We start from the raw sequence: 26,475 nt of genomic DNA, 5'->3' as shown, positions 1-26,475 counted from the left end.
GTGCGAGTGAGTGAGTGAACGTGTGAGTGAGTGTATGAGCGAGTGAGTGAGCAAGCGAGTGAGTGTGTGAGCGTGTGAGTGAGCGAGCGTGTGAGTGAGTGAGTGTGTGAGCGTGTGAGTGAGTGAGTGTGTGAGCGTGTGAGTGTGTGAGCGTATGAGTGAGTGTGTGAGTGAGTGAGCGTGTGAGTGAGTGAGTGAGCATGCGTGGGGTGACGTGAACGTGGGAGACAGCGAGTGAGCGGGGTGACGTGAGCCAAGGGCGGTTTGAGGGATGCGTTGTTCATGCTGCAGATCATCATCATTGAGGTCACAGACAATCAGCATCTACATTATCATCGTCATTGAAAGCATCATAGTCATGGTGATCATCATCTTCATCATTGACAATATCTTTAGCAACATCTTCTTCATCATTGACAATATCTTTAGCAACATCATCATCATCATTGATATCATGCACCATGGATCTCCCTTGTTAAATAGCCAGGAAATTGTCTAAAAGGCCCTCTCCGTGTAAGAGATCAATTACACTCAACACTCAATGTCGTCATCATCGTGGCAACCATCAGCATAGTCTTTTAATCCGTTAATGCATCATCATCTTGGATCCTGATAACTATTCTGCATTTGTGTTCAGCTATAGAACATATTGCTTGTATGTTTTAGCAGTGCCGATAATTCTGCGATAATTATTTGATTGCGACTGCAAGTAAGAATGTCCGTTTGCAAGCTCGGCATTCTCTAGCACGTGCCCCGTTTCACCGTGCTGAGTCTGCGGCACTGCCGCAGAGGAAAACGCAGTATCTCCATTAAACAGGCAACGTTATCAACATTTCAAAGATATTTAATCATTTATTTTACCAATAAGAGGGGGGATATTTTGGGTAAGGCGTCACTTGTCAGTTCTGTCCGTATGAAAAATGTCCAAATGAAAGTGAAATATTTGCTTAAATTCTGATCTAACGTGCATTGATAAAAGTATGTTTATTGAACCAGCTGAGAACTCACGAGACCAGGAGACATTCATTTGCAAGCGTGACCTGGCTCACCAGAATAACCCAGCACTGACATTGAGTACAGCCATGAAGCAAATCTAAATCAGAGCAACAACAACCACATTCGCTTTGCAGGAGAAATAATACTAAGTGACTGCACACATATCAATATAACAATAAATAAAACACTTCTTCGAATGAAATTTGGCTCAGCCAATTACCGTTAAACTGTTTATAGTACAATTAAGACACAGACACATTAAACATACATAGGATGGTTATTGCAGTAGTATGTAGACAGACAAAGGCTTTGTGTGGTATAGACATTGTGTATAGACATTATGTATAGACGTGGTACTTGGTATCCAACCCTAAACTCTCACGCCGCGTGCTTCTCGCCCTAACGCGTCGCGCGCGTTGCCCCCACAGAGCTGCAGCGCCTGAAAGAGATCAGCCACGAGCGCAAGCAGCCGAGTGAGTCCGGGGGAGCGCAGCGGCCGCCGCCACGACCCCCGCCTCGCACCACACGGCCCAGGGCCCCCCCCCCCACCCCACCAGCGCCGTCACCGACACCGTCGCTGTCGGCAGCCCGGGGAGAGCGGCCGTGACCCCCGGGAACGTCGCGGGGCGGGAGGGGTAGCGAGGGGGAACGGAGCTCGTTCCCACCACGTCTCGGCCACACTCAGAGTAACTTCGTGCTCGCTTGCTCCGTATGGCCCCAAGCCAGCGGTGGAAATTCTACATTTCCGTGACAGGGATCAGCCTGTTCACAGGACACCACTGTAGATTCCCTGCTGTCGTTATGGCCGACTGCTGCATCTGGGGCTGGCCAACTGACAACTTCGTCTCTCCCCCTCCTATCGTGTCTGTCTCTCGTCACTCGGTTTATCAAACTGTCTGGAAATTATACTTCCGTGGGTCATGGGCTCCACTTAAAGATGTTAATCATCCTCTCATCCTCTCGGTGTGGTCACATTGCACTCACCAAACACTCTGACACAGGGCTATTTATAAAGATCAGGGGCTTCTATTTTTACTGCAAAGTCACATCGCAATATAACACAAGCCAAAGAAAACAATGTGCATGATCTGTCGGGGCCGTGACTGAGTGTGGTTGAGTGTGGAGTGTGTGGTTAAGTCTGGTGGAGCTTGGTTGATGGTATTTGAGTCAGGGTTGATTGTGTTTCAGTTTGGTTGAGCATGTACGAGTGTTGCTCTGCGTGGCGAGGTGTGGGTGATGGTGGTTACGCTGGGGTGACTGTGATTGACCGCGGTAGATTGTAGCCCGCTGTGGCTGAGCATGACACTGCTGAGCGCCCTGGCCGTGGTCGATGATGGTGGATGGTCGATGATGGTGGATGGTGGTGGATGATGGTGTGTGATGGTGGATGATGGTTGATGACGGTGGTGGATGGTGGTTGAGTGTTGGTGCCATGTGCCTGCAGCCATCCCGCTGCTCAGCGAGCTCTCCGTGGAGCTCATGGAGAAGGGCCGCGTGCGCTTCTGGCTGCAGGCCGAGCGCCTGGGGCCCGACAGCACCGTGACCGTCGTCTTCAACGACAAGGAGCTGTCCAGCGGGGAGGTGCTGATTCGCCGAGACCCCCACCCCCCGTCCCCACCACAACCACCACCGATTCAGTTAATGTGAACAACTGGGATGGGGAATGAATTCTTATTCGGTTGAACTCAATCCCTGTCCGTTCTTACGCGCACACAATATGGTGACACCCTCTTATTGTGCGGCTTTGTTTTGGAAATGTGGGCGTCGCGCTTTAACAAGGGCGACTCGGGGGCAATGATCTCCCTCGTCCAATCATGGGGGGCGCTGCCGTCGCTGTCATGGCCGGCACGCTGGTGGCCCTGGCCGGCCCGCTGGTGGCCCTGGCCGGCACGCTGGTGGCCCTGGCCGGTTCCCGTGCTTCTGTCCTCACAGCGGGGCGCGTGGCTACGCCACAGTTAGTCGAGTACGGTGGGGTAGAGTGTGGGCACTCAGACCATTTCCAAAGATGTCTGGCCAGCTCGGCCAAGTACCCTCGAGTGGGGATGTCGAGATCTGCCTCAAATGGAGGCCGATTCTGCCCGCAGTGACGTGAGCGAGCAATTGCAGGGCTGCACCTTTACCTTTTAATCTGAGACCAGCGCCCTGGGGCCGCATGGCAAAGCTGCTGACGCAACGTGGAGCTTCCGCGCCTCCCGTCCTCTCCCTTTCTCGCCCCCCCCCCCCCCCTCTGGCTCGCGGCCCCACACCACCACGCCGCGCGGTCGAGGTAGAAGTACGAGGTGAAGGTGACGCGCTCGGAGGGCCTGGTGGAGATGTTCATGGAGGAGCTGACGCAGGAGGACGAGGGGACCTACACGGTGCAGATAGAGGACGGCCGAGCGTCGGGGCAGTCCAGCCTCGTGCTCATCGGAGACGGTGAGGCACATGCGTGACACTTGCGGGACACGCATCGCACCGGCACATGCGTGACGGGTCACACCGGCGCTCCGTGTCACTCACACCCGGCTCACTCTTGCAAAAGAGGCATGAATCCTGGTCCCTCGCGTTCTCACGCGGCTACACAAATTCAACTTGACGCGCGTTGGCGACGCGGCAGCAGTGTCGCGTGCCCGGCACGGGCCCCGGTCGCTGCGGGGAATGACCTCGCGCGCCCCTCTCCAACGTCCCCCTCTGGGCAACTCGGTGCCGGGGCCCCTCCGACACGTGGGCCCTGGTGCAGCCGCACCGCCCGCACGGCCCGCTCGCTAACGCCACTGGCCAGCCACACGCACGCGATGGACATCGCGACGTGACAGACGAGACGCGCGCACACGACACGCGCGCTTGCGAGGGACGCACGCACACACAAGGCACGCGTGCGCAAGGGTCACGCGCGCCACGCGCCATACACATCCAAATACACACGACGCCAGTAATCGCACAGCACATATATACCACACTTGTACAAAAGACGAAGATGAAAGATCCCCCGCATAGCCTTTAACAGGCTGAAGGAGCAAGTGCTGTTAGCAAACACCTATGAAGGCGTGGGTGGCCAACACCATGCCCGACCACCTTTGTCTCCCCAATGTTGATGTTTTATTTAAGGCTGAGTTGACCTAGGGCAGATACAGGACCGGTTCAAATAATCATCACTGGTGTTGAGCGTGAGCGGAAATCGACCTCGGGTTTCTGGTCTCGTAGAACAACACGCTAACAACTGCATGAACGCTCCCCACACACACACAAAATAATTCAAAATAAGTCACCACATGACACACACGCACACACCACATACACACGCGAGACACATACCACACTCATAATATAGAAATACAAAGAGACACACACAAGTCTCAAAGCCAGTCGCATATCACTGCAGTATATCAAATAAAACGCAGCATTGCGTGCGGACACACGGTGCTTATGAAATAACTCCTCGTCTCTCTCCTCGCCTATCTCCTCTCGCCCAGCGTTCGCCAAGCTGCTGAAGGAGGCGGCGTTCCAGAGAGCGGAATATTTCAGGAAGCAAGGTTTGTGCACGCACGGCAGCCAGCCAGCCATCCGTGCTGTGCCCCAATCGGCTCGCCCCGTCGCCCCCCATTCCGCGGGGGTCCGGGGGCTGCTCCCTCCCTCCCCTCGCGCCGCGCACCGGATTTCCGAAGCCCGCGGGGCGGACGACCGCCGGTGGCATCAGCCGCTCGTGCTCACCACTCGAATTGAAACGCGGCTGCCGCCAGCGAGCGCGCCGCCTCGGTAGCGCCGCGCGGTGCAGCGCGGCTCGAGCGGCGGTCCGACACCGCTTTCGGGAAAAGTCGGTGACCTTTGCGGTTCGCACGAGCTCCGAACTTTAATCCAGAGGGATCGATTAATCGAACCCGCGATGACAGATGACGGACGACACTGTGACATGGTCAGCTCCTATTTTAGAGATTCTTTCCAGCATCAGCAACCTCATAAGGCCACGCTCACACGTGAATGGTTGCATTCGAAATTAAGACTTTTTCCAGGAGGGTCCTGCATTGGAATGTTTGTGCGGTGATATTAAAGGGAAATTGTACTTGTTAGTCGTTAAATATGTGAAACATGTATACCTTTTGTGGCAGAGCTTCGAGGTTCGCACCCCGTGGCCACCCTGGTTAATACTGTGGGTGCATTCATCATAAAATACTCAGTCCCGTATGCTTCACATTGGACGTTAACGATCCTGTGACACCATACGAAGAAGAGTAGGCCATTGTGTGCCGGCATCATGGTCCAAATGTTCCAAATAAAAAATGTACCTACGACGTATTCATTTGGGAACACGCAGGGAAACATCGCCCCCTCCTCCGTGACGCAGCCTTGCGCCGCAGCAGCGACTCGATCGCCACGTGTCCTTGTGATTTGACAACAGCTTCTATTCAGAGCCTTTGTTCGTCCCGAGTGAAGAGTCGCGGTCGCGTGTGTGCGTTGTGTTTGACGCTCGCAGGGCCACACTTTGCCGAATACCTGAGATGGGAAGTCACCGACGAATGCAACGTCCTGCTTATCTGCAAGGTAAAGAGCGTCGACATAGACGATGTTTATCATTGACAATGTTTACCACAGACATGGGAACTGTGACCTTTCTCAAATCGAGATTGCGCCCATCTCGTCACCGCGATCTACAGCCTCGTCTCGTCCCTCTCAATCGGCATCCATCGTTTTGAAACGCGACGCACGCCGCTGGTTTCTCTGCGTGCGAGCGCAAAATCGCACGACGAGGAACTCCCTGGGCAAGGCGACTGTTCAGCTGAGTTCTGGTTCTAAGCAGTCTCTGCGTGATTTAGAATAAACTCGAGCACATTTTTTTCTTCAAAAGTATTTCACGCACGACATATACTAGTTAGCGCGTCTATGGCGAGTTCACCCAGAATGGCCCACATCTCCTCAGGTGTGCGAAGCCAAGCAGGTTTGAGCCTGGATAGCGTTTGGATGGGCGATCACCGAGCACAAACACGTGCTCGTGTGGGTGAGCGTTCGTGTGTGTCAGTGCACGTGTGTGTGTGTGTGAGTGTTCGTGTGTTAGAGCGTTCGTATGTGCGTACGCTTGTGTGTGAGTGTCAGTGCGCTCGTGTGTGTGTGAGTGTCAATGCACACGTGTGTGTGTGAGTGTCAATGCACACGTGTGTGTGTGTGAGTGTCAATGCACACGTGTGTGTGTGTGCGTCTGCTCCACACCTGGGTCCCTGTCGTCGACGTGCGACTATCAGGTGGCGAACATCAACAAGATGACGAGCATCATCTGGTACAAGGACGCGCATGAGATCATGGTGGACGAGGACCATGACTTTGACCATGGGATCTGCACGCTGCTCATCACGCAGGTGAACCGCAGGGCAGCACAAAGACAAAGATCCCCCGCGCAGCCTTATAGACTTTAGGCGCAGGTGTTATTAGCGAGCACCTGCTAAGGCCGACACGACACTAGTAGCGCGCAGTGTCGCCAGCATCGCACGTGGCCGCCTTTGTCTCACCAGTGCCGATGTTCAGACATCACGAAATCATCACAGGTTGTCAGCTGATCTTGCCAGACACCCACTAATTGTCCTTCTCCCTCTGCACCCTCCTCCCCAATCCCTTGCCCAGATCTCTCTCTATTCTCTATTCCTCCGTCATGCCCGGGCAGTACAGCGGGTCATGTTTTACTTGTGGGCTAACCCTCATTATTTCTGCACGTGTTGTGGGTTCAGTGCTGTTACTCAAGAGCACCAGTGTAGCATTAACTCAAAAGGTTGTCACTTGATTGAGGGCAGCTCGGTGGTAAATCCTGATGGCCCTTGCCACTGAGGCACGGCCGCGAATCAAACCCATTTGGCAGGGATCGTAGTGCAGTACGCACGGCATGGCAGACGAGGGGGAGGCCAACACCACACAAGGCCGCCTTTGTATCCCCCTCATTTGAGGCTGAGTCGACCTAGGAGAAACCCAGGACCGATTGAAATAAGTCACTGGTGTTGGCCGTGAGCTGGAGTCAAACTCGAGTCGCTGGGTTGGTAGCGCAGCGTAGCGCTAGCCGCTACACCACCACACACAGACACACACAAGCCTTCGTGTTAAATTGACTTGCTTGGTCAGTCAGTCCCTTGTGATTGTACAGAGCCAAGGTAGGGAAGTCACATCCTGTGGTTGTGTTAGCTACAAGCTCACGGCCACGGGAGGGCAACATACACGGCCTGCAAACGACAGTCATCCTTCACTCGAGCACCTCAGCTGGAGGGGGATAGTTTTGACTTTGGGAATAGTGTTTTTTATCATCTTAAGTTATATATATATTTTAAAAAAATACACATCCCATCAGCAGCACGACCTTCTGTGAGTGTTTTTTTTCAGCACCATTGTTTTATTAGAAGCAAACTCTGGAGCGGTTCCGAAATTCGGTGGCTCATCAACAGAGTCAGACTTTGTTAAATCAACGCTGGTGATCTACCGCATGTTTCGGCGGGGACTTTTGCGGTGCGCAAAGTGCCGAGGCTCTCGACAAGGAGCGGGGGGGGGGTTCCCGCCCCTGGTGCGGAGACTTCGTGACGGCACAGAGAGGCGGCCGGCCGGCTCCTCTGCCGGGCACGAGACGGATGTGACTCGGCATTGGCCGTGACGTGTCGCCCGTGCAGGTGACCAAGAGGGATGCAGGGGTCTACGAAGTGCGCCTGAAGGATGACCGAGGGAAGGACATCAGCATTCTGAGACTCATAGACGATGGTTTGTTTTCTCTCTCACTCACTCACTCCCCTCATCCGACCCTATTTGGAAAGCAAGCTGACCTGCCATGCGCTGCGCACCGCGCGCTATAAATAGAAGACGCTGGGTCGCGGCTGTGTTGTTTGAGCAAATCCCGTTTTTAAATCAGGTGCTCCCACAATGTACGTGTTGTATGTTGAACGTCTTTCGCACCGTACGTGCTCATCGGAGGTGCGGGGGAAGGACATCGCACACGTGCTGGTGAAACGCGGCGCGTTGAGAGGAACGCGGAGAGAGTGACGATCAGGATTCGTGTCCTCTTCCCCTCCTTCTGTCTCTCTGTGCGTGGACAGCGTACGATGCCATGATGCAAGAGCTGTGCAGGATTAGTGGTGAGTAATACGCTGCCGGCCTGAACACAATTCCGACTTGAAAACTGTTTTATGAACGCATGATATGGCAAACAGAGAACCGGTATCAACCATCATCCTCTATGCACAGCCCATGATGCCGGTGATAATGATTGAATGAGATCTGCATATTTGTATTGGCAATAACGAAGTATTTCATCTTTTGCCGATGAGTCGACCTAACCCACTTGGATTCAAAAGCCTCAGTGATTGTCTGTTCAAACCAGCACTGAGGCTGTGCTCATCTTCCATTTACTGCCCTGAGCCAGTGGTGGAAATTCCACATTCCTATGGTGGGGGCGAGTCTATCCATAGGACAACCATTGTTGACTTCCCCAGAAGTAACCCCGGAGGGACGACGGGCCGAGTCAGCCCCTGAGCAGGGTTTGACCTCGCGACCTTCCGATTGCGAGCCGCTCACGCTTCCTGGCCCTATTACAAGTGGCCCAAACATTCCCCTGATGTCGTGAAACTTCGTTGCTGTGACCTTTTTTGAAAAAGCCACAAACCAGGCCGTGTTTTTGTGTTCGTGATGGGTCATTCGTCGCTGGCCAGACAGCCGTCGATTCCTTGTATATATGAGCAGTAACCGATTACCCTAGCTGGTGACCCTAGCTGGTGACCCTTACTGATGACCCTTGCCGATGACCCTTACCGATGACCCATGACGCTAGCCGATGACCCTAGCCGACGATGTCCAGTGGCGGTGGTCGCCCTGAGCGTGTCGTGTCGTGGTGCCCCCAGCTGAGTCGGCGTCCGAGCTGAAGCTGCAGGCCACGGCCGAGGGCATCAAACTCTACTCGGTGCTCAAGTACTGTCCCGAGGAGCTCAAGTTCTGCTGGTACCAGAGGTGAGCGTGCCCCCACGTGCGGCCACCCCCAGCTACAGCGCTGACTCCGGGGGGAGCGCGAATCCACAACACTTTTACACGCAACCGGTTTCGCCGTCCCGCGTGGTATCTCCGCTGCGTTCTCGGGTTGCGCCTCCGCGCGTCATCCGGCGCGATGTCAGACGTTTCGCTCCACGTGCCTGGAGCCTTGTTTGGGGACTGAATTCCGTGCGCGTGGAGGCGACGCGGCAGCTCGGGGCAGGGGGCGCGGGGTGGCCGCACTGCCCAGCGGCGCCCCCTGCTGGGCCACCGCCACTCGAACGCGACCCCCCCCCTCCCCCCTTGCAGCCCCCCCCTCACCGCACTATAAACGAAACTATTTTTGTTTGGCCAGGCAAGGACCCAGTGAGCTCAGTAGCTCGTTTTTAGAAGCGACTTGCCATCGCAAGTGACGTCTCAACGAAGCGGCTTTGTCACAGCTTGCTGCCCTCCCCCCGATTAGCACGGTTGGCTACGTAAGTTGCACAATAAGTTCAACATACATTGATAGCATCACGTGGGAAGTTATCGCAGCCAAATACTCTCAACGCATGTTTTCTAAATGTCGACCCGAAGCAACCGTCCAGCGCTGTCGCCACCGCTAAAGCACCCAGAACGGCGGCGTGTAACGTTAGTTGCTGTTCCAAAACCCAACAACACGCCAATGCTCACTGAGAGGTGACGTCATCCTTTAGCGCTGCTCCACGACACAGAGTGGTGCACCGCTTTCTGCAAGAGGCCCGGGGGGACGCTTTAGGGGCCGTCCATAAATGACGTCACGCACCTAGGGGGGGGGGGGTGAGAAATGTGACGTCACATCAAAATGCGCAACTTTAAATAAATATAGACAACACGTTCTACTGAATTAAATAGACTTTTTAATAAATGTTTTCTCCTACAACATCAGACAGAGTGCAGCGCCACATTAAATACGCACTACAATGACAATAGTTTAAAGCGATTTGAAGCATGTTTTATTTTTTTGGGGTGGGGGCAGAGCTTTGTGACATATTTGAGTGGGGGGGGGGGGGGTCTGACTTTTTGTGACGCCGTGTGACGATGGGGGGGGGGGGGGTAAAAAATCGTCCAAAATCGCGTGACGTCATTTATGGACGGCCCCTTAGCCTCGCGACGACGCGATCGCGACGGAACGGGTTGGATGAGTGGAGAGGGAGCAATTAACAAATATCCCTCGTGAAGAAGCTCCCGGCACGTGGTCTTAAACGTTGGGCATCGTCCCGAGCGACACGCGGCACGACCCGAGAACGCTTCCTCGAGCCGCGCGCCGACCGCCGCGGGACGGCTGTGCCGCACGCAGAGACACGAAGCTGGCGTCGACGGACAAGACGCGCAGCGGCGTGGTGAGCGACCAGCTCTACGTGCAGATCTACGAGCCGACCGACAAGGACAAGGGCAAGTACACGATGGAGCTGTTCGACGGCAAGGGCACGCACAAGCGCACCGTGGACGTGGCCGGCCAAGGTGAGTCGCCTCGTGTCCCACCGACACCTCGTGGCTCGTCGCTCCACAGCCCCAGTGAGAAGAGCCTCTCTCGGCTTCGCGCCTCTCACTACGAACCCCGCGCTTGCCCTCGGCAACTGTTTTGCACTGCGACCCGCGCCGTGGTGACCCCCACGACTTCTGTGGCCACCTGCACGGTGACCCTCGCCGCGTATCCCGCACGGTGTATGTAACGCGTGCCTCGTGTCTGTCCGCAGCGTTCGACGACGCCTACGCCGAGTTCCTGCGGCTGAAGTAAGTCGCGGCGCTACGGCTCGCGACGGGCTGCGCGCGATACCCCCCCCCCGTGGTGGCCACGCGGGGCCACCGTCGCCTGTTCCCCAGCCCTCCGTAGAGCACCGGTGCTGTGCACTGCACGCACGCGGCCTGCCCCGTAGCAGCAAAGCGGAGCGTGTTTGCTCTCGATTTGGTCGACGTGGTCGACGTTCGTCTACGCGGACAGCGCGTTTGACGAGTCACTGCTGGGTGACGGCCTCCCCATGGCGTCCAGGTAGTGGGGGTGATTTGACCATACTTCACCAGCCCTGGCCAGTGCGCTGGGAGGGTGCAGAACAACAGTAGCATGTCGCTGCGCTGTCGTGCCCACACCGCCTACCGCACCGGTCCCAGGCGACACGCGGCTCAAGCCACAGCGAAATCGAACAGCGACACGGAGGTGGGCGGCATTGCATGTACAGGAGCTCTCGGCCTTATCCAGACCACCCGCTCGACAAGAACTGAACGCGTGGCCATTTCGCCATCTCGGCCACCAACTCCGCGGGTTGAGAGCAGCAGCAGGAAGCAGCAGGAAGCAGCAGCAGCAGTGAGGCGAAGTTGGGGACCCCCGCGTGCGCCGAGGGCTCGCAGCGTCATCCTGTGGGGGGGGGGGGGGGGGGGGGCCCACGGGACAACGCGGAGGGAGCAACAATAATTATTACAATGTTCATTACAATAATACAATAATACAATAATAATTACAATAATAGAATAATAATAATAATACAATAATAATTACAATAATAGAATAATAATAATACAATAATAATTACAATCTGTTGTTGGAGAGAAATCCACTCACAATAGAAACCAACACCGGCTGATGCAATTACACAACTAGGATGCAATGTGTGTGTGTGTCGTGTGGGTGTGTCGTGTGTGTGTCGTGTGTGTGTCGTGTGTGTGTGTGCAATGCATTTGTCAACATTTCGGTTGTGTGACATTATTCTCTCTCTCGCTGTTTCTCACAGAGCGGCTGCTATCGCAGAGAAGAGTACGTATCCAACAGAAGCCGCTCACACACCAAAACAACACTTTGCCTTCTCTTACCATCGCAGCGCCAAGCGCTTTCATTCGCTGAGAGTCGCGCGGCTTAAACATTCACGGCGCATTCCGTCCATACAGACCGCGCCAGGGTGGTTGGTGGGCTGCCAGACGTGGTGACGATCCAGGAGGGAAAGGTGGGACCTCTACTTTCTCCTACACATCACGAGCTTGCTCATTCATCTTGATGTGAAGCTTTCGTGACTGCAGGAATCCATACTCTTTGGTTCTTTCGGTAAAGTCACGTGGTAGGTAGAGAATCAGACTGTTGTGTCTGCCTCAGCAGCATACCACGCTTTCCCACCTGATGACGGACGCTTGTGTTGCGCCCGAAACGTCGTGATTTATTTTATTTTATACCTACGTGACTTTACCGAAAGAACCAAAGAGTATATAGCTGCTCATTCATTCATTCCCAGCGTTGCCTCCGCGTCGCGCTGTGAGTCTCGCACATGGAGGCGTCGCCGTGCGCACGCCGCGCACTTCGGACCGGTGAGGCTGGGCCTCCTCTAGGTCGACTCGGCCTTTAAACGCGCACCCGTCGCGTGTGCTCTCCCGCCCCCGCAGACCCTCAACCTGACGTGCGACCTGTGGGGCGAGCCCACGCCCGAGGTCGCGTGGCTGCGCAACGACCGCGAGCTGCACAGCGACGAGCACTTCGTCACCAAGTTCGAGTCGGGCCGCTACGCCAGCTTCACCATCAACGGCGTGAGCACGGCCGACTCGGGCAAGTACAGCGTCTACGTGAAGAACAAGTACGGCGCCGAGAACGGCGACTTCACCGTGAGTGTCTACCGGCCCGAGGACGCCGAGGACGACGAGGGCGGCCCCGCCGCGCTGGCCGCCGCCGCCACCAAGGAGGCCAAGAAGGCCGCCAGGAAGCAGTGACGGCGGCCGAACGCACTCGGCCGTCACGGGCGGCAGCCCCCCCCCCCCACGGCCCCCACCCCCCCCCCACGGCCCCCACCCCCCCACGCCCCCCACCGTGTGCCACCCTTCACTCGCTCGCTGGCAGTGCACTTGTGCGGTACGCACGCTTCACCTCGGTCTGGGACGCCGCTCCAGTCGTGATGTTGGTCGACCTGTCGCTCGGGTTAGAGGGCTGCAGGGTACAACAACGCGGGGTCATTGCTGGTGAGGCCTCGTGCTGTGGCGGGGCGCAACCCGCGACGGTGCTGCCAGTGAGCGAGTTCACTGGCAGCACCGTCGCCCCACCACGGGGCCAGCCACACCCATAGCATGCACCACACTCATAGCGTGCACCACACTCATAGCATGCACCACGCCCACAGCGTGCACACACACTCATAGCATGCACCACGCCCACAGCGTGCACCACACTCATAGCATGCACCACACTCACAGCGTGCACCACGCCCACAGCGTGCACCACACTCATAGCATGCACCACGCCCACAGCGTGCACCACACTCATAGCATGCACCACGCCCACAGCGTGCACCACACTCATAGCATGCACCACGCCCACAGCGTGCACCACACTCATAGCATGCACCACTCCCACAGCGTGCACCACACTCATAGCATGCACCACGCCCACAGCGTGCACCACACTCATAGCATGCACCACGCCCACAGCGTGCACCACACTCATAGCGTGCACCACACTCATAGCATGCACCACGCCCACAGCGTGCACACACACTCATAGCATGCACCACACTCATAGCATGCACCACACTCATAGCATGCACCACACTCATAGCGTGCACCACACTCATAGCATGCACCACGCCCACAGCGTGCACCACACTCATAGCATGCACCACGCCCACAGCGTGCACCACACTCATAGCATGCACCACGCCCACAGCGTGCACCACACTCACAGCGTGCACCACACTCATAGCATGCACCACACTCATAGTGTGCACCACACTCATAGCATGCACCACGCCCACAGCGTGCACCACACTCATAGCGTGCACACACACTCATAGCATGCACCACACTCATAGCGTGCACCACACTCACAGCGTGCACCACACTCACAGCGTGCACCACACTCATAGCATGCACCACACTCATAGCGTGCACCACACTCACAGCGTGCACCACGCCCACAGCATGCACCACACTCATAGCGTGCACCACACTCACAGCGTGCACCACACTCACAGCGTGCACCACGCCCACAGCATGCACCACACTCATAGCGTGCACCACACTCACAGCGTGCACCACTCCCACAGCGTGCACCACTCCCACAGCGTGCACCACGCCCACAGCATGCACCACACTCATAGCGTGCACCACACTCACAGCGTGCACCACACTCACAGCGTGCACCACGCCCACAGCATGCACCACACTCACAGCGTGCACCACTCCCACAGCGTGCACCACTCCCACAGCGTGCACCACTCCCACAGCGTGCACCACTCCCACAGCGTGCACCACACTCATAGCGTGCACCACGCCCACAGCGTGCACCACACTCACAGCGTGCACCACACTCATAGCGTGCACCACGCCCACAGCGTGCACCACACTCATAGCGTGCACCACACTCACAGCGTGCACCACTCCCACAGCGTGCACCACACTCATAGCGTGCACCACGCCCACAGCGTGCACCACACTCATAGCGTGCACCACGCCCACAGCGTGCACCACACTCATAGCGTGCACCACACTCATAGCGTGCACCACTCCCACAGCGTGCACCACACTCATAGCGTGCACCACGCCCACAGCGTGCACCACACTCATAGCGTGCACCACTCCCACAGCGTGCACCACACTCATAGCGTGCACCACACTCACAGCGTGCACCACACTCATAGCGTGCACCACTCCCACAGCGTGCACCACACTCATAGCGTGCACCACACTCATAGCGTGCACCACACTCATAGCGTGCACCACTCCCACAGCGTGCACCACACTCATAGCGTGCACCACACTCACAGCGTGCACCACGCCCACAGCGTGCACCACGCCCACAGCGTGCACCACGCCCACAGCGTGCACCACACTCATAGCGTGCACCACACTCACAGCGTGCACCACACTCATAGCATGCACCACTCCCACAGCGTGCACCACGCCCACAGCGTGCACCACACTCACAGCGTGCACCACGCCCACAGCGTGCACCACACTCATAGCATGCACCACTCCCACAGCGTGCACCACGCCCACAGCGTGCACCACACTCATAGCATGCACCACTCCCACAGCGTGCACCACACTCATAGCATGCACCACTCCCACAGCGTGCACCACGCCCACAGCGTGCACCACACTCATAGCATGCACCACTCCCACAGCGTGCACCACGCCCACAGCGTGCACCACACTCACAGCGTGCACCACGCCCACAGCGTGCACCACACTCATAGCATGCACCACTCCCACAGCGTGCACCACGCCCACAGCGTGCACCACACTCATAGCATGCACCACTCCCACAGCGTGCACCACACTCATAGCGTGCACCACACTCATAGCATGCACCACACTCATAGCGTGCACCACACTCATAGCGTGCACCACACTCATAGCGTGCACCACTCCCACAGCGTGCACCACACTCATAGCGTGCACCACACTCATAGCATGCACCACACTCATAGCATGCACAACACTCATAGCGTGCACCACACTCATAGCGTGCACCACACTCACAGCGTGCACCACTCCCACCCCCAGACACAATTCTGGCCCTTTCACTGTCTGCACCGTTGGCAGTTTTCACCTTTGGAGTGTTTCGTATTGCTGAAGACTGAAAAGTGGACGGCACGATTAGTGGAGGTGTTGACGTTGAGAATGTGTCCGGGAAGGGAAGAGGGATGAGGGAGGGATGAGGAAGGGAAGAGGAAGGGATGAGGGAGGGGTGAGGGTCACGGAGAGAGAAGGCCTGAGAGGAGGCCCCGTGTGAGGCGGGGCGCGAGTTTTGTGACGGCCCCCTGCAAGTGACATTGTGATGGGAGTGATTCTTATACATTTTAAAAGATGGGAGTTTCCTTTTGTGATGAAATGGTTGGGTACATTTTAGTGGAGATCCACGACTACCCGCAGGATATTTTAAAGCCAAGCAAATGCGTACACACGCGCTGCGAGCATTGCAATGAGCGCATGTGAGACCGGAGCACATGCAGGGTAACAGTCAAACGGCAAGTCTGCGCATTGGACAACATTCACCTTTAACAGTGGGCGACAGTCATCGGTCGATATTCAACATGCAAATCCATAGGATAATCACTGCCCACTTCCCGCGAAGTAGTACCCATTGTATCGACCCTGGAGAGATGATGGTTGGCCTAAGGAAGCTAAGGCTGCGGTAACAATCTGGCCTTTTCCCATGGGTAGTGCTGCATGCAATGTCACGATGAGAACTGTCCGTGCCATTCGATAACTAGCGTGATCTTGCCCAAAACACGATTCTGGAGAATACAGATCCACACAAAGAGCACCGTGTGTTGAAATTCGGGGTTTTGAGCTATCACATTTTTCAGAAAAGAGCACGCAACCCGTGCACCTAATCACGACAGAACTCGACATTGAGGTCCCACAGACCCAGTACGATCGACCGGAGTGTGTTTGTCAATTCCTCAGTCTCGACGAGCCGTGTATGAAAAAAGTCTACAGTGTTCCGATAACCCTTGCCACCGATGTAGCGTGTGCCCTCTGCCCTGACGCCGGTAATAAACACATCACAAACTAACCCCCACGCTATCCTCACTCGCGCCTCGTCTGTGCACGCCACTCCCCGCGGCCCCCACAGCTCACAGCGCCGTCTGCAAGCTCCAAACGTCGGGAGGGCTCGAAGCGCTCAGCTGCCAGCGGCTCCCTGGCTCCATCAGCGCCGCCCAGTTGTGCATGGCCACTCCCACTCGACCACTAGCCTGCACACACACACTCAGTGAGTGGCCTCCGTGAGTGGCCACACAGTGAGTGGCCTCCGTGAGTTGCCACACACTCAGTGAGTGGCCTCCGTGAGTGGCCACACACTCAGTGAGTGGCCTCCGTGAGTTGACACACACTCAGTGAGTGGCCTCCGTGAGTTGCCACACACTCAGTGAGTGGCCTCCGTGAGTTGACGCACACTCAGTGAGTGGCCTCCGTGAGTTGATGCACACTCAGTGAGTGGCCTCCGTGAGTGGCCACACACTCAGTGAGTGGCCTCCGTGAGTGGCCACACACTCAGTGAGTGGCCTCCGTGAGTTTCCGCACACTCAGTGAGTGGCCTCCGTGAGTGGCCACACACTCAGTGAGTGGCCTCCGTGAGTGGCCACACACTCAGTGAGTGTCCTCCGTGGGTGGCCACACTCAGTGAGTGGCCTCCGTGAGTTGCCACACACTCAGTGAGTGGCCACACAGTGAGTTTCCGCACACTCAGTGAGTGGCCTCCGTGAGTGGCCACACACTCAGTGAGTGGCCTCCGTGAGTGGCCACACACTCAGTGAGTGGCCTCCGTGAGTGGCCACACACTCAGTGAGTGGCCTCCGCGAGTGGTCACACACTCAGTGAGTGGCCACACAGTGAGTTTCCGCACACTCAGTGAGTGGCCTCCGTGAGTGGCCACACACTCAGTGAGTGGCCTCCGTGAGTGGCCACACACTCAGTGAGTGGCCACACAGTGAGTTTCCGCACACTCAGTGAGTGGCCTCCGTGAGTGGCCACACACTCAGTGAGTGGCCTCCGTGAGTGGCCACACACTCAGTGAGTGGCCTCCGTGAGTGGCCACACACTCAGTGAGTGGCCTCCGTGAGTTTCCGCACACACAGTGAGTGGCCTCCGTGATTGGCCACACACTCAGTGAGTGGCCTCCGTGAGTGGCCACACACTCAGTGAGTGGCCTCCGTGAGTGGCCACACACACAGTGAGTGGCCTCCGTGAGTGGCCACACAGTGAGTGGCCTCCGTGAGTTGTCACACACTCAGTGAGTGGCCTCCGTGAGTTGCCACACACTCAGTGAGTGGCCTCCGTGAGTGGCCACACACTCAGTGAGTGGCCTCCGTGAGTGGCCACACACTCAGTGAGTGGCCTCCGTGAGTGCCCACACACTCAGTGAGTGGCCTCCGTGAGTGGCCACACACTCAGTGAGTGTCCCCCGTGAGTGGCCACACACTCAGTGAGTGTCCCCCGTGAGTGGCCACACACTCAGTGAGTGGCCTCCGTGAGTGGCCACACACTCAGTGAGTGGCCTCCGTGAGTGGTCACTCACTCAGTGAGTGGCCTCCGTGAGTGGTCACACACTTAGTGAGTGTCCCCCGTGAGTGGCCACACACTCAGTGAGTGGCCTCCGTGAGTGGCCATACACTCAGTGAGTGGCCTCCGTGAGTGGCCACACACTCAGTGAGTGTCCCCCGTGAGTGGCCACACACTCAGTGAGTGTCCCCCGTGAGTGGCCACACACTCAGTGAGTGGCCTCCGGCTCTTCATCACGTTGGCCCCACCACCTACTCAGACGGCCCCACCTTTTGTGGACAGTTTCGCGGGTCGAGAATGAGGCCAGAAAGTTTCTCTAACCGCAACAGAATGCTGAATGTGGCGAATGCTTTACAGGGACACAGCCTCAATGCCCCCACTGCGACTTTCCCAGCCACGGCCAGGCGTGTGGTAGATGGACAACTCCCGCGTCCCACCTCCTTGAAACCGGTGGCGACCCAAGGGTCACTGCTGCATTCACAGACGGGCGAACGTTCGAGGGGTCTCAGATTCGTTCAGACACACGCGCGCGCACTCTCTACGGCGGGCTACCACGGTGTGTGTGTGTGTGGGTGTGCGAGACTCGAACGATCGGCACGCGTCTTGATTTCACCCCCGCACCTCGAAGCGCGCGTGCCACCCACAAAGCGCGCGCACCGCTGCTAACAGCACCGCCTCGCCGAGCCGCGAGGCGTCCCCGCCTGCACGGAGCACTGCGGGCGCGGGGGAGGAGAGGGAGGAAGATGTATCTAGGCACCTAAGCGTCACTGTCAGCAGGCTCGCGTGAGTGGTCCTTCACACACCCCACGAGGTTGATCACCGTCACTCCGAGATGCGTCGCGTATTCCACAGCTACTAATTGTACGCACCCTGCACGCAGCACGATTTGCATCAGCAATGTAACAATTGTATGTTGAGACTTGAACATCATTCCATTGTGCTACCTGCAAGAAAAACCGCCGAGTGCATAGGAGAGTGAAATTATCTCTGATGGCAGCCCTGATGCCCTGAGCCAGTGGTGGAAATTCTACGTTCCTTCGATGCCACGCAAACTCCTGCATTGTTGTGGAGCATTGCGCGTAAAATCAAATATAAGCATAACTCTGGCCTGCGTGTCCACGTTTACATGAAACGTATTTATAATCAATCAGCCCATTGGCTTTGTTGGCCAATACTATGAAGCAGCATTTGTTATGAAGCGAGACCACGTGTTTGCAAAGTTATGTGGTCTCATCAGCAGCCCGATTTGTTATACACATCCTGCTGGGTTTCCAGCTGTTATTTGCGTGGGTACTCTATCTAAACTATTGGGCCCTATTGAACGAACAATCAGTATTATATTTACTAAAGTAGACACCTTTGAACCCCGGTAATCCGTGGCCCATAGCGCGGTTGTCGACGCAACTGCAGTGGCTTGCAGTGCTCAATCTGTACGACGGGGGGCAGCACCACACCACGGCTCGTTCAGGGCCATCATCTCTGCAGCCAACGCAGCTGCCGGCGATTTCCACCGGAGTGTTTGAATGGTTATGTGATTGGTTTGATAGGCTATGATGCCAATGATGTTCAAGTATACGAGAATCATTTCAAATCACAGCGGGCTGCTATTACTCAATTTGCCGTGTGTGAGCAGCCCTCCGTTACCGAGCCACGTATCGGCTGATTACGTGTTATGATCACTTTCATTCAAAATAATGTAAACCTTCCCAAATAGTAAAACAACAGGTGCTCGACATGCTCAGGCAAGATATTTCTGTGGCAATTGACACGGAGAACCTGGGTTCGAATGCGGGTATCAAATGCCTGTGATTATGTCAGGTTTTCAGGTGCAGCGAGCTGATTTGTTCAGCGCGGTCACCAATGATTGCACACACAATACGGAGAGACAAGGTTCATCATGCATGGTCTATTCAATTGTGAGGGGGAAGGGGGTGATGGTGGCGTAGTCGTTAGAGGACTGCGCCATGAACCTGGGCCACCCGAGGTAGATTGCCAGCCACGGCTAAAACATTAGCTTTCTGAGCATTACGTTAACTCTGACACCTCGACTAATCAGCTAATCTGAGACCGGATCCCGCGTATCAAAGTAATCCGACCCTGTCGCCTGCCGTGTGGTGTCCCGCGTGCTCGAGGTGGTGGTGGCGCGGGCCGTGGGTGAGATCCGCATGGCCATGTGCGTCTCCGAGGTGTCGCATCCGGCCCCGGAGCCACAGCCGGAGGAGCCGGAGACTCGACCCAAGTACCAAGGTGACGACGACACTCACGGAGGCCCCTTGACAACGTCGATGTGCGACACTGTAATGTGCTGCTCTGCTGCATTGCGATGGACATCTGCCTTTGCAGTGCAATCAGACCACGGTCATGCACACGGTCGTGCGGCCGTGCGAGCGTGCGAGCGTGCACAGGCGCCGTATGCGGGATGCGGGCGGCCTTGCGATGTTTCCACAAGCTTGCAGTCTTGCAAGCAACCAATCGGAGGAGAACGGTGGCGCAGGCGTTGATGCGCTGCGCCGCGAACCCGGCGACCTGAGTTCGATTCCACGACCACGGCTACCATCAGTGGAGATTGATGTGGGAACTGGCCCCTGCATTTGCCCCACCCCCTGACCCCTTCACCATCCTGCACGAACCAGCATGGTGAAGTATGGTTGAACACCCCCATGATTGACCCCTCATGGGGAGGCCATCCAGAATGAATTGACAAAACGGCCGTCACAATGGACCCTTTAAGGCCGTCCCATACAGCATGATACTGCAGTTATTGAAGTCAAAGCGGCTCGCTGAATACAAATGCCTTGGGTGGATATGCATGGAAGCCCTTGAACAACAATTGTGACGACTTTACATCGCTATGGCAGGGATCAGTCTGTCCATCGATTTTGTATCCCCACGAAATGGGTATGTATTTTAGCGACCTGAAAAATGATGGGTTCGATCCAAGGCCACAGTCAATCGGCAGGCAGGTTATGTGTGGTGGGGTAAAGTGTGGGTACTGCCTGAATATCTGGCCAGCGTTGAGGAGTTGGCCAAATGCCCTCCAGAGTGCCTCTGCAAAGCGCTCTCTCTCTCTCTCGTAGAAGCCCTTTTTCCAGCAGTCGCGTGAGCAAGCAATTGCAGCGCTGCGCCGCTACCCTTTTCCTCGAGTGAAGGAGACGCATTCGTGGGCTGATGCGCCCTCATCAAAGACGAGCTGCTGCTGAGTCACACGTGCCACGTGGGGCCGTGCCCAAAGCACCGGGGCGTGGGGAAACCCTGCCACCTCTTGCGCATTGTGAAGTGTCCTTCGTTCTCTGTATGAGCCAGGTTATGACTCGGCGTGGCAACCTTGCCACGAGGTGGCTAAGAGATGGCAGTAACGCAATCGATTCTTAAATCTATCTGTGCGTGGCTTTATTTGCATGATGGGTTTTCTCCGGTACCTTTGCTTTCCTCCCCACATCAAGCCAAACATTCGTGACCAAAAATTGTCAAACATCACAATGCAGAACCGTCCTGAAATAAGTCTTGCGCATCGGTGAGGTGTTCTTGATTAAATAAAGGGCACTCGTTATTTACATTCGCATTCCACCTTCGGTGCACGGATTGAGCAAACGTTGCTCAGTCCGCGCTGGCAGCGAGGCCCTGTCCGTGCCTGTGGGATGGCTCCACATTCCTCCGCGTTATTTTCATGCTCCCACAGCCACGAAGCCAAAGAGCGAAAAGGGGCCAAAAAAAACAACCGACGAGAAGAAGAAGAAGAAGCCGCCCATCGATGTCAATAACGGCGGCGACGGCGGCGACGGCGGCGACGGCGGCGACGGCGGCGACGGCGGCACGGAGAGGCGCACGGCTGAGGAATCTGACGTGGAGGGCGCTCAGCCGAGCGCCTGAACGCTGCCGGGTGAATGCACTCACTCAGCAGCGCGTGAGTGGGCAACCTGGATCGCCCCACACCTGTGTGGGAACACACGCCTCTCCCCTACTACCTGCGGCCGCGGCTTGTTCTGTTTTATGTAATGGCTTTACAAATGATGGAAACGCTCGATATCTTTGCAACAGATCAGGCGGCACTGTGTTCAGAGTGTTTGACCCACAATTGGAAGGTCATACGTTCAAGGCCATTTTAGGGGTTGGGCTTAGCCCGTTATTCTTCTGGGATTGGTAAGTTGAGTACCACTTTGTGGGATCTTAAGAATATGTTTGCTATGAATGGATTGGCCACAATAATCGGAATGTGGAATTCCCACCACGGTGCTGCCAATGGAGATGGGTGCCGTTCCATTGCTCAGTTGCACAAAGGAACTGCGATGAGTATTTTGGTTAATTTGCTCGACCAACATTTGCATTCATGGAGCCATTGGTGTTCCAAACTAAATTGTCTCAAAGCCAGTGGTGTTCACTAATTTCCAGAGGGGGGGCACTTTCGCTGGTAAGACATCATCAGTTTTAGGGCCGCCATACATTTGAAACTACTGGGGTTGACAGCACGACGGGGCGATGTTTTCACAGCTGTTGCGTATTGTCGAGGGTCACACGTCAGGGGCCGCCACTAGCGACCACTGCTCTGAGCTGCAGATTGTGGGAATGCATAACCACTGACAAAGTGTCAAACATCCGTCGCGCAGTGAGATGTTGCAAGTTTGGCCGATGAGCACCCTGGAAAATGATGCCCTCCACTCCCACACTGCAATTCCGCTCATTACCGACCGCACCTTTTGGTGACTGCTGATGGAAATAACGTTGGGGAAATCAAGGCTCTGTAATTCGTCAATGTGTTCCACTTTTTACAAAATCTATTTGATCTTTATTGCTGTGATAAATATTAGCGCGTGTGTAAAACCACGTCTCCGTGGAGACACCGGCCCTGAGACCTCGTCACAACATGCTTTGACAAACCACAAAAACGCTGCTGAAGTAACACAACTTTGTCACAAAGCTACCCACGACAGACAGCAGCCCGTCACTACCTTCACCAAAACATTGCACGCCGAATATCTACCACAAGTTTATTCCAAATTATCCATACGGGCGCTGATAACATCTATTTTGAAACGGGTGCTTGCCCTTAATACTTCGGGCCACGCTAGAAGTCGCTGCGGGGTCCTGGCACCCGCTGAGCGGAGCAGAGCGCGCGGGTTCAGCCTCTGCATCCACGCAGCGAACCGGCGGCTCGCGACTTCTCAGCGATAGCCACGGCCGGTTCAGACCGGCGGGAACCAGCAGCACGTTTGAAGGGGGCCCGATAGCATCTCTGCAGACTTTGTGTGTGTGTATCAGTCGTGGGGCTACTTCCATCTCACGGAAACACCACGGCTTACAGTCAAAACAGTGTCCATTGCTGGCCAATGGCTCTGCAGCAGTCGGCAGGCTCTGTCGTGCACGAGGCTGTTTGATGAGAACAGGGGTGGGTCACCAAAATAACACGAAGCACTATTTTTTCAAATTCGGTAAAACAAATATTTGAAGAGCCGCAATGCGGATACGAGACGGACCCGAACGAAATAAGAACGTTCGGCAGCAGCCCGTGACGAGCCGCGTGCGGCTCCCGAGACGCAGATCGCCGACCCCTGGCTGGCTGGCTGAGAGCACGGGCATCGCCAAGTCGCACGGCGCTGCGGTTAGAGCCGTCCCCGGAGCGGTGACCTTGTCCCAGGCGCACTCAGGGGAGCACGGCACAGCAGGCAGCGTCACGCAAGCGTGAGACAAATGTTTGGCGCTGAGCAGAATGAGCAACGATACGATCCGCGTTAGTCTCCGGTGGAGTCGCGAGTGTCGTGCTCACTCCCTGTGGACTCGAGGAACGGCCCCCGCGATGCACTGCCACCACCACCGCTCGGAGACGACGTGAACAGAGGACGCGAACACACGAATGTAGCCAATGTGCACGGGCGTCTGAACATGCATTGGGGGAGTGGGGATGAGAGGCGCCCCGATGCCGCTCGTGCTCCCCACTCTCCGCTGGGTGCGTTTGTTGGGGGTCAGCGCCGATCTCATCTCCCCGCAGCGGGCACCGCGAACACCGCATCGCGGAAGTAGCGCGGGTTCCCAGGGCTCGCTCAGAGCTACCAGCAGAGATGAGAGCGCTGCCACGTTGCCCCTGTGAGCTGGGAGAGAACCCGAGCGAGCGCAGAGAGGCAGAGACGGCACGACAGGTCCAGCAACTCAACCACAGACTCCGTATTGGGAGGAGTCATGGCCGAATAGACAACATAACGAGTTGGCGACTATAATTACACATTTTCACGGGCATGAGCGTTCTGCACTGGAATTTACACCGTTCTTAAATGATGAATCACTTCTGATTGTCATCTCTACACTCGAACAACCAAAGTCATGCTTGAGTGTGCCTTGTATTAGCACTGCACTGAGATTGACGTTCCACGGGGATTTATAATAAAGGCTGTCACGAGTTCTACCTGCCTCGTATGATTTACAATTGCATTTACGTACGAATAAGGTGCGCAGCGGTTGATCAAATACAACTGTGAAAGTGATGTATTGCTGTGTAAGCTGCGCGGGATTAACCGCGCATTGTGTGACTTGGGGTCAAGAGGTTGAACATTCCAAAAGTCGAAGGTCGACTTTTGGTCATAATCCGTCAGAGGTGATAGAAAATGAGTACCACAAAGGCCCTTTTCTCTTAAAAAAACATATATCCAGAGTAGGTGTGTATATTGATACAATGCGAGACACGGTCACGCACACATCACACTCTTCTGTGCCGCATCCTGAGCTGCAACTGCGTTCAGTCGCTATCCACATCTTCAGTTGCGTTGTCGTTGTAGGACGTGATTTGTAATTGTAGTTGTCTTGTCCAGAGGCCGGTTCCCGTCATAGTAATGAGGAATCTTCACGACGAGCTCACAGTTGCCGATTGAGAAGAGTGGCGGCAATGCTTGGGTGAGCAGAAGAGACGCTTTTGAAATGGGCTTCATTGCAAACAAATCAGCAGCTCTCGTCCGGTACAGCCACCCAGGAGGAAGCGGGGGGGGGGGGACCCCCAAGTTCGGGTTGCTCCGACAAGCCCACAGCTGCACAACAGCTCCACCCACAGCTGCACCCACAGCTGCACAACAGCTCCACCCACAGCTGCACCCACAGCTGCACAACAGCTCCACCCACAGCTGCACCACAGCTGCACAACAGCTGCACTCACAACTGCACCCACAGCTGCACAACAGCTGCAAACACAACTGCACCCACAGCTGCACCCACAGCTGCACACACAGCTGCACCACAGCTGCACAACAGCTGCACGCACAACTGCACCCACAGCTGCACACACAGCTGCACCACAGCTGCACCACAGCTGCACAACAGCTGCACACACAACTGCACCCACAGCTGCACCCACAGCTGCACCCACAGCTGCACCACAGCTGCACAATAGCTGCACACACAACTGCACCACAGCTGCACCACAGCTGCACAACAGCTGCACGCACAACTGCAGCCACAGCTGCACCCACAGCTGCACCACAGCTGCACAATAGCCGCACACAAAACTGCACACACAGCTGCACACACAGCTGCACTACAGCTGCACACACAGCTGCACCTACAGCTGCACTACAGCTGCACTACAGCTGCACCCACAGCTGCACCCACAGCTGCACCACAGCTGCACCACAGCTGCACCCACAGCTGCACATACAGCTGCACCCACAGCTGCACCACAGCTGCACCACAGCTGCACATACAGCTGCACCCACAGCTGCACACACAGCGATCTCCACCGCGAGCAGAAAACTCTGTCTGAACCAATGACGATTCACACAACACAACTTCCTACGCGGTGGCACTACTAGTACATCAAGCGAACATCCACTGTTTACCTATTGTGCATCACGTGTTGTGTTTTATCTCGACGTCAAGTCGTGTTATTTGGTTGCTTTCAATAACGCGTGGGGTGGACCGGTGGCGCTGTGGTGAGCACAGTGCGCTATGGACCCGACCACCTGAGTGTGACTCCCCGTCACGGCTACCGTCAGTGGCGAGTGACATCTGAGCCAGACCTGGACACCCCTCATCCCATCAACCCGCACTCCCGACCAGAGTGGGGAAGTATGCTCGAACCACCCCCACGACTGTTATGGTGTGGAGGCTTTCATCCAGCAGTGGATTGGCAACACGATATGTAAGACATTTTAATATTGAGGAACCACTGATTAAAAAAAAAACATGCTGGTGATACCCCAAGCAGGGCCGGCCCGAGGCATAAGCGAACTAAGCGGCTGCTTGGGGCCCCCTGGCCACCAGGGGGCCCCCGAATCGTTTTTTTTACAATTAAATAACTTAAACAAGTGATATAAATGAATTAATGAATGAATGAATAAATGATTCAAGACAAGAAAATTCTGTCTTCTATTTCTATTTTTGATTAGATTAATGTTTGTCTATTTTGGTTTTATTTAAAAGATTGCACATTTAATGCACATTTGCAAATAATTTATTTAATATGTTTTTTGTGACCGTTTGTATTCAGAAGTTTTAATAAAAGAGTGAAGTATTTTAAGTGTTGTTTTTATTTTTTATTAATACATA

The 26,475-nt window shown here is 55.6% G+C and overlaps 1 protein-coding gene across 1 annotated transcript in view; it reads left to right on the top strand.

Moving 5' to 3' along the window:
* The window catches only part of LOC144718608 (myomesin-1-like), a 52,109-nt gene extending 27,765 nt beyond the window's left edge, over positions 1-24,344 (top strand). Inside the window, exons 25-40 of the mRNA XM_078593996.1 lie at positions 1,425-1,469; positions 2,441-2,577; positions 3,267-3,411; positions 4,449-4,508; positions 5,447-5,514; positions 6,210-6,323; positions 7,611-7,698; positions 8,031-8,069; positions 8,832-8,937; positions 10,274-10,437; positions 10,674-10,710; positions 11,703-11,725; positions 11,857-11,912; positions 12,343-12,558; positions 20,085-20,199; positions 21,632-24,344. Coding sequence (XP_078450122.1) covers positions 1,425-1,469; positions 2,441-2,577; positions 3,267-3,411; positions 4,449-4,508; positions 5,447-5,514; positions 6,210-6,323; positions 7,611-7,698; positions 8,031-8,069; positions 8,832-8,937; positions 10,274-10,437; positions 10,674-10,710; positions 11,703-11,725; positions 11,857-11,912; positions 12,343-12,558; positions 20,085-20,199; positions 21,632-21,822 — 1,604 coding nt within the window. The 3' untranslated portion in view covers positions 21,823-24,344. The remainder of the gene's footprint in view (positions 1-1,424; positions 1,470-2,440; positions 2,578-3,266; positions 3,412-4,448; positions 4,509-5,446; positions 5,515-6,209; positions 6,324-7,610; positions 7,699-8,030; positions 8,070-8,831; positions 8,938-10,273; positions 10,438-10,673; positions 10,711-11,702; positions 11,726-11,856; positions 11,913-12,342; positions 12,559-20,084; positions 20,200-21,631) is intronic.
* The last annotated feature ends 2,131 nt before the right edge of the window (positions 24,345-26,475 follow it).

Source organism: Lampetra planeri, chromosome 5 (genome assembly GCF_965212315.1).
Source record: "Lampetra planeri chromosome 5, kcLamPlan1.2.h2, whole genome shotgun sequence".
Classification (NCBI taxonomy): domain Eukaryota; kingdom Metazoa; phylum Chordata; class Hyperoartia; order Petromyzontiformes; family Petromyzontidae; genus Lampetra; species Lampetra planeri.
Note: the sequence above shows the minus strand (reverse complement) of the source record. Positions and strands in the feature narration are given on the sequence as shown.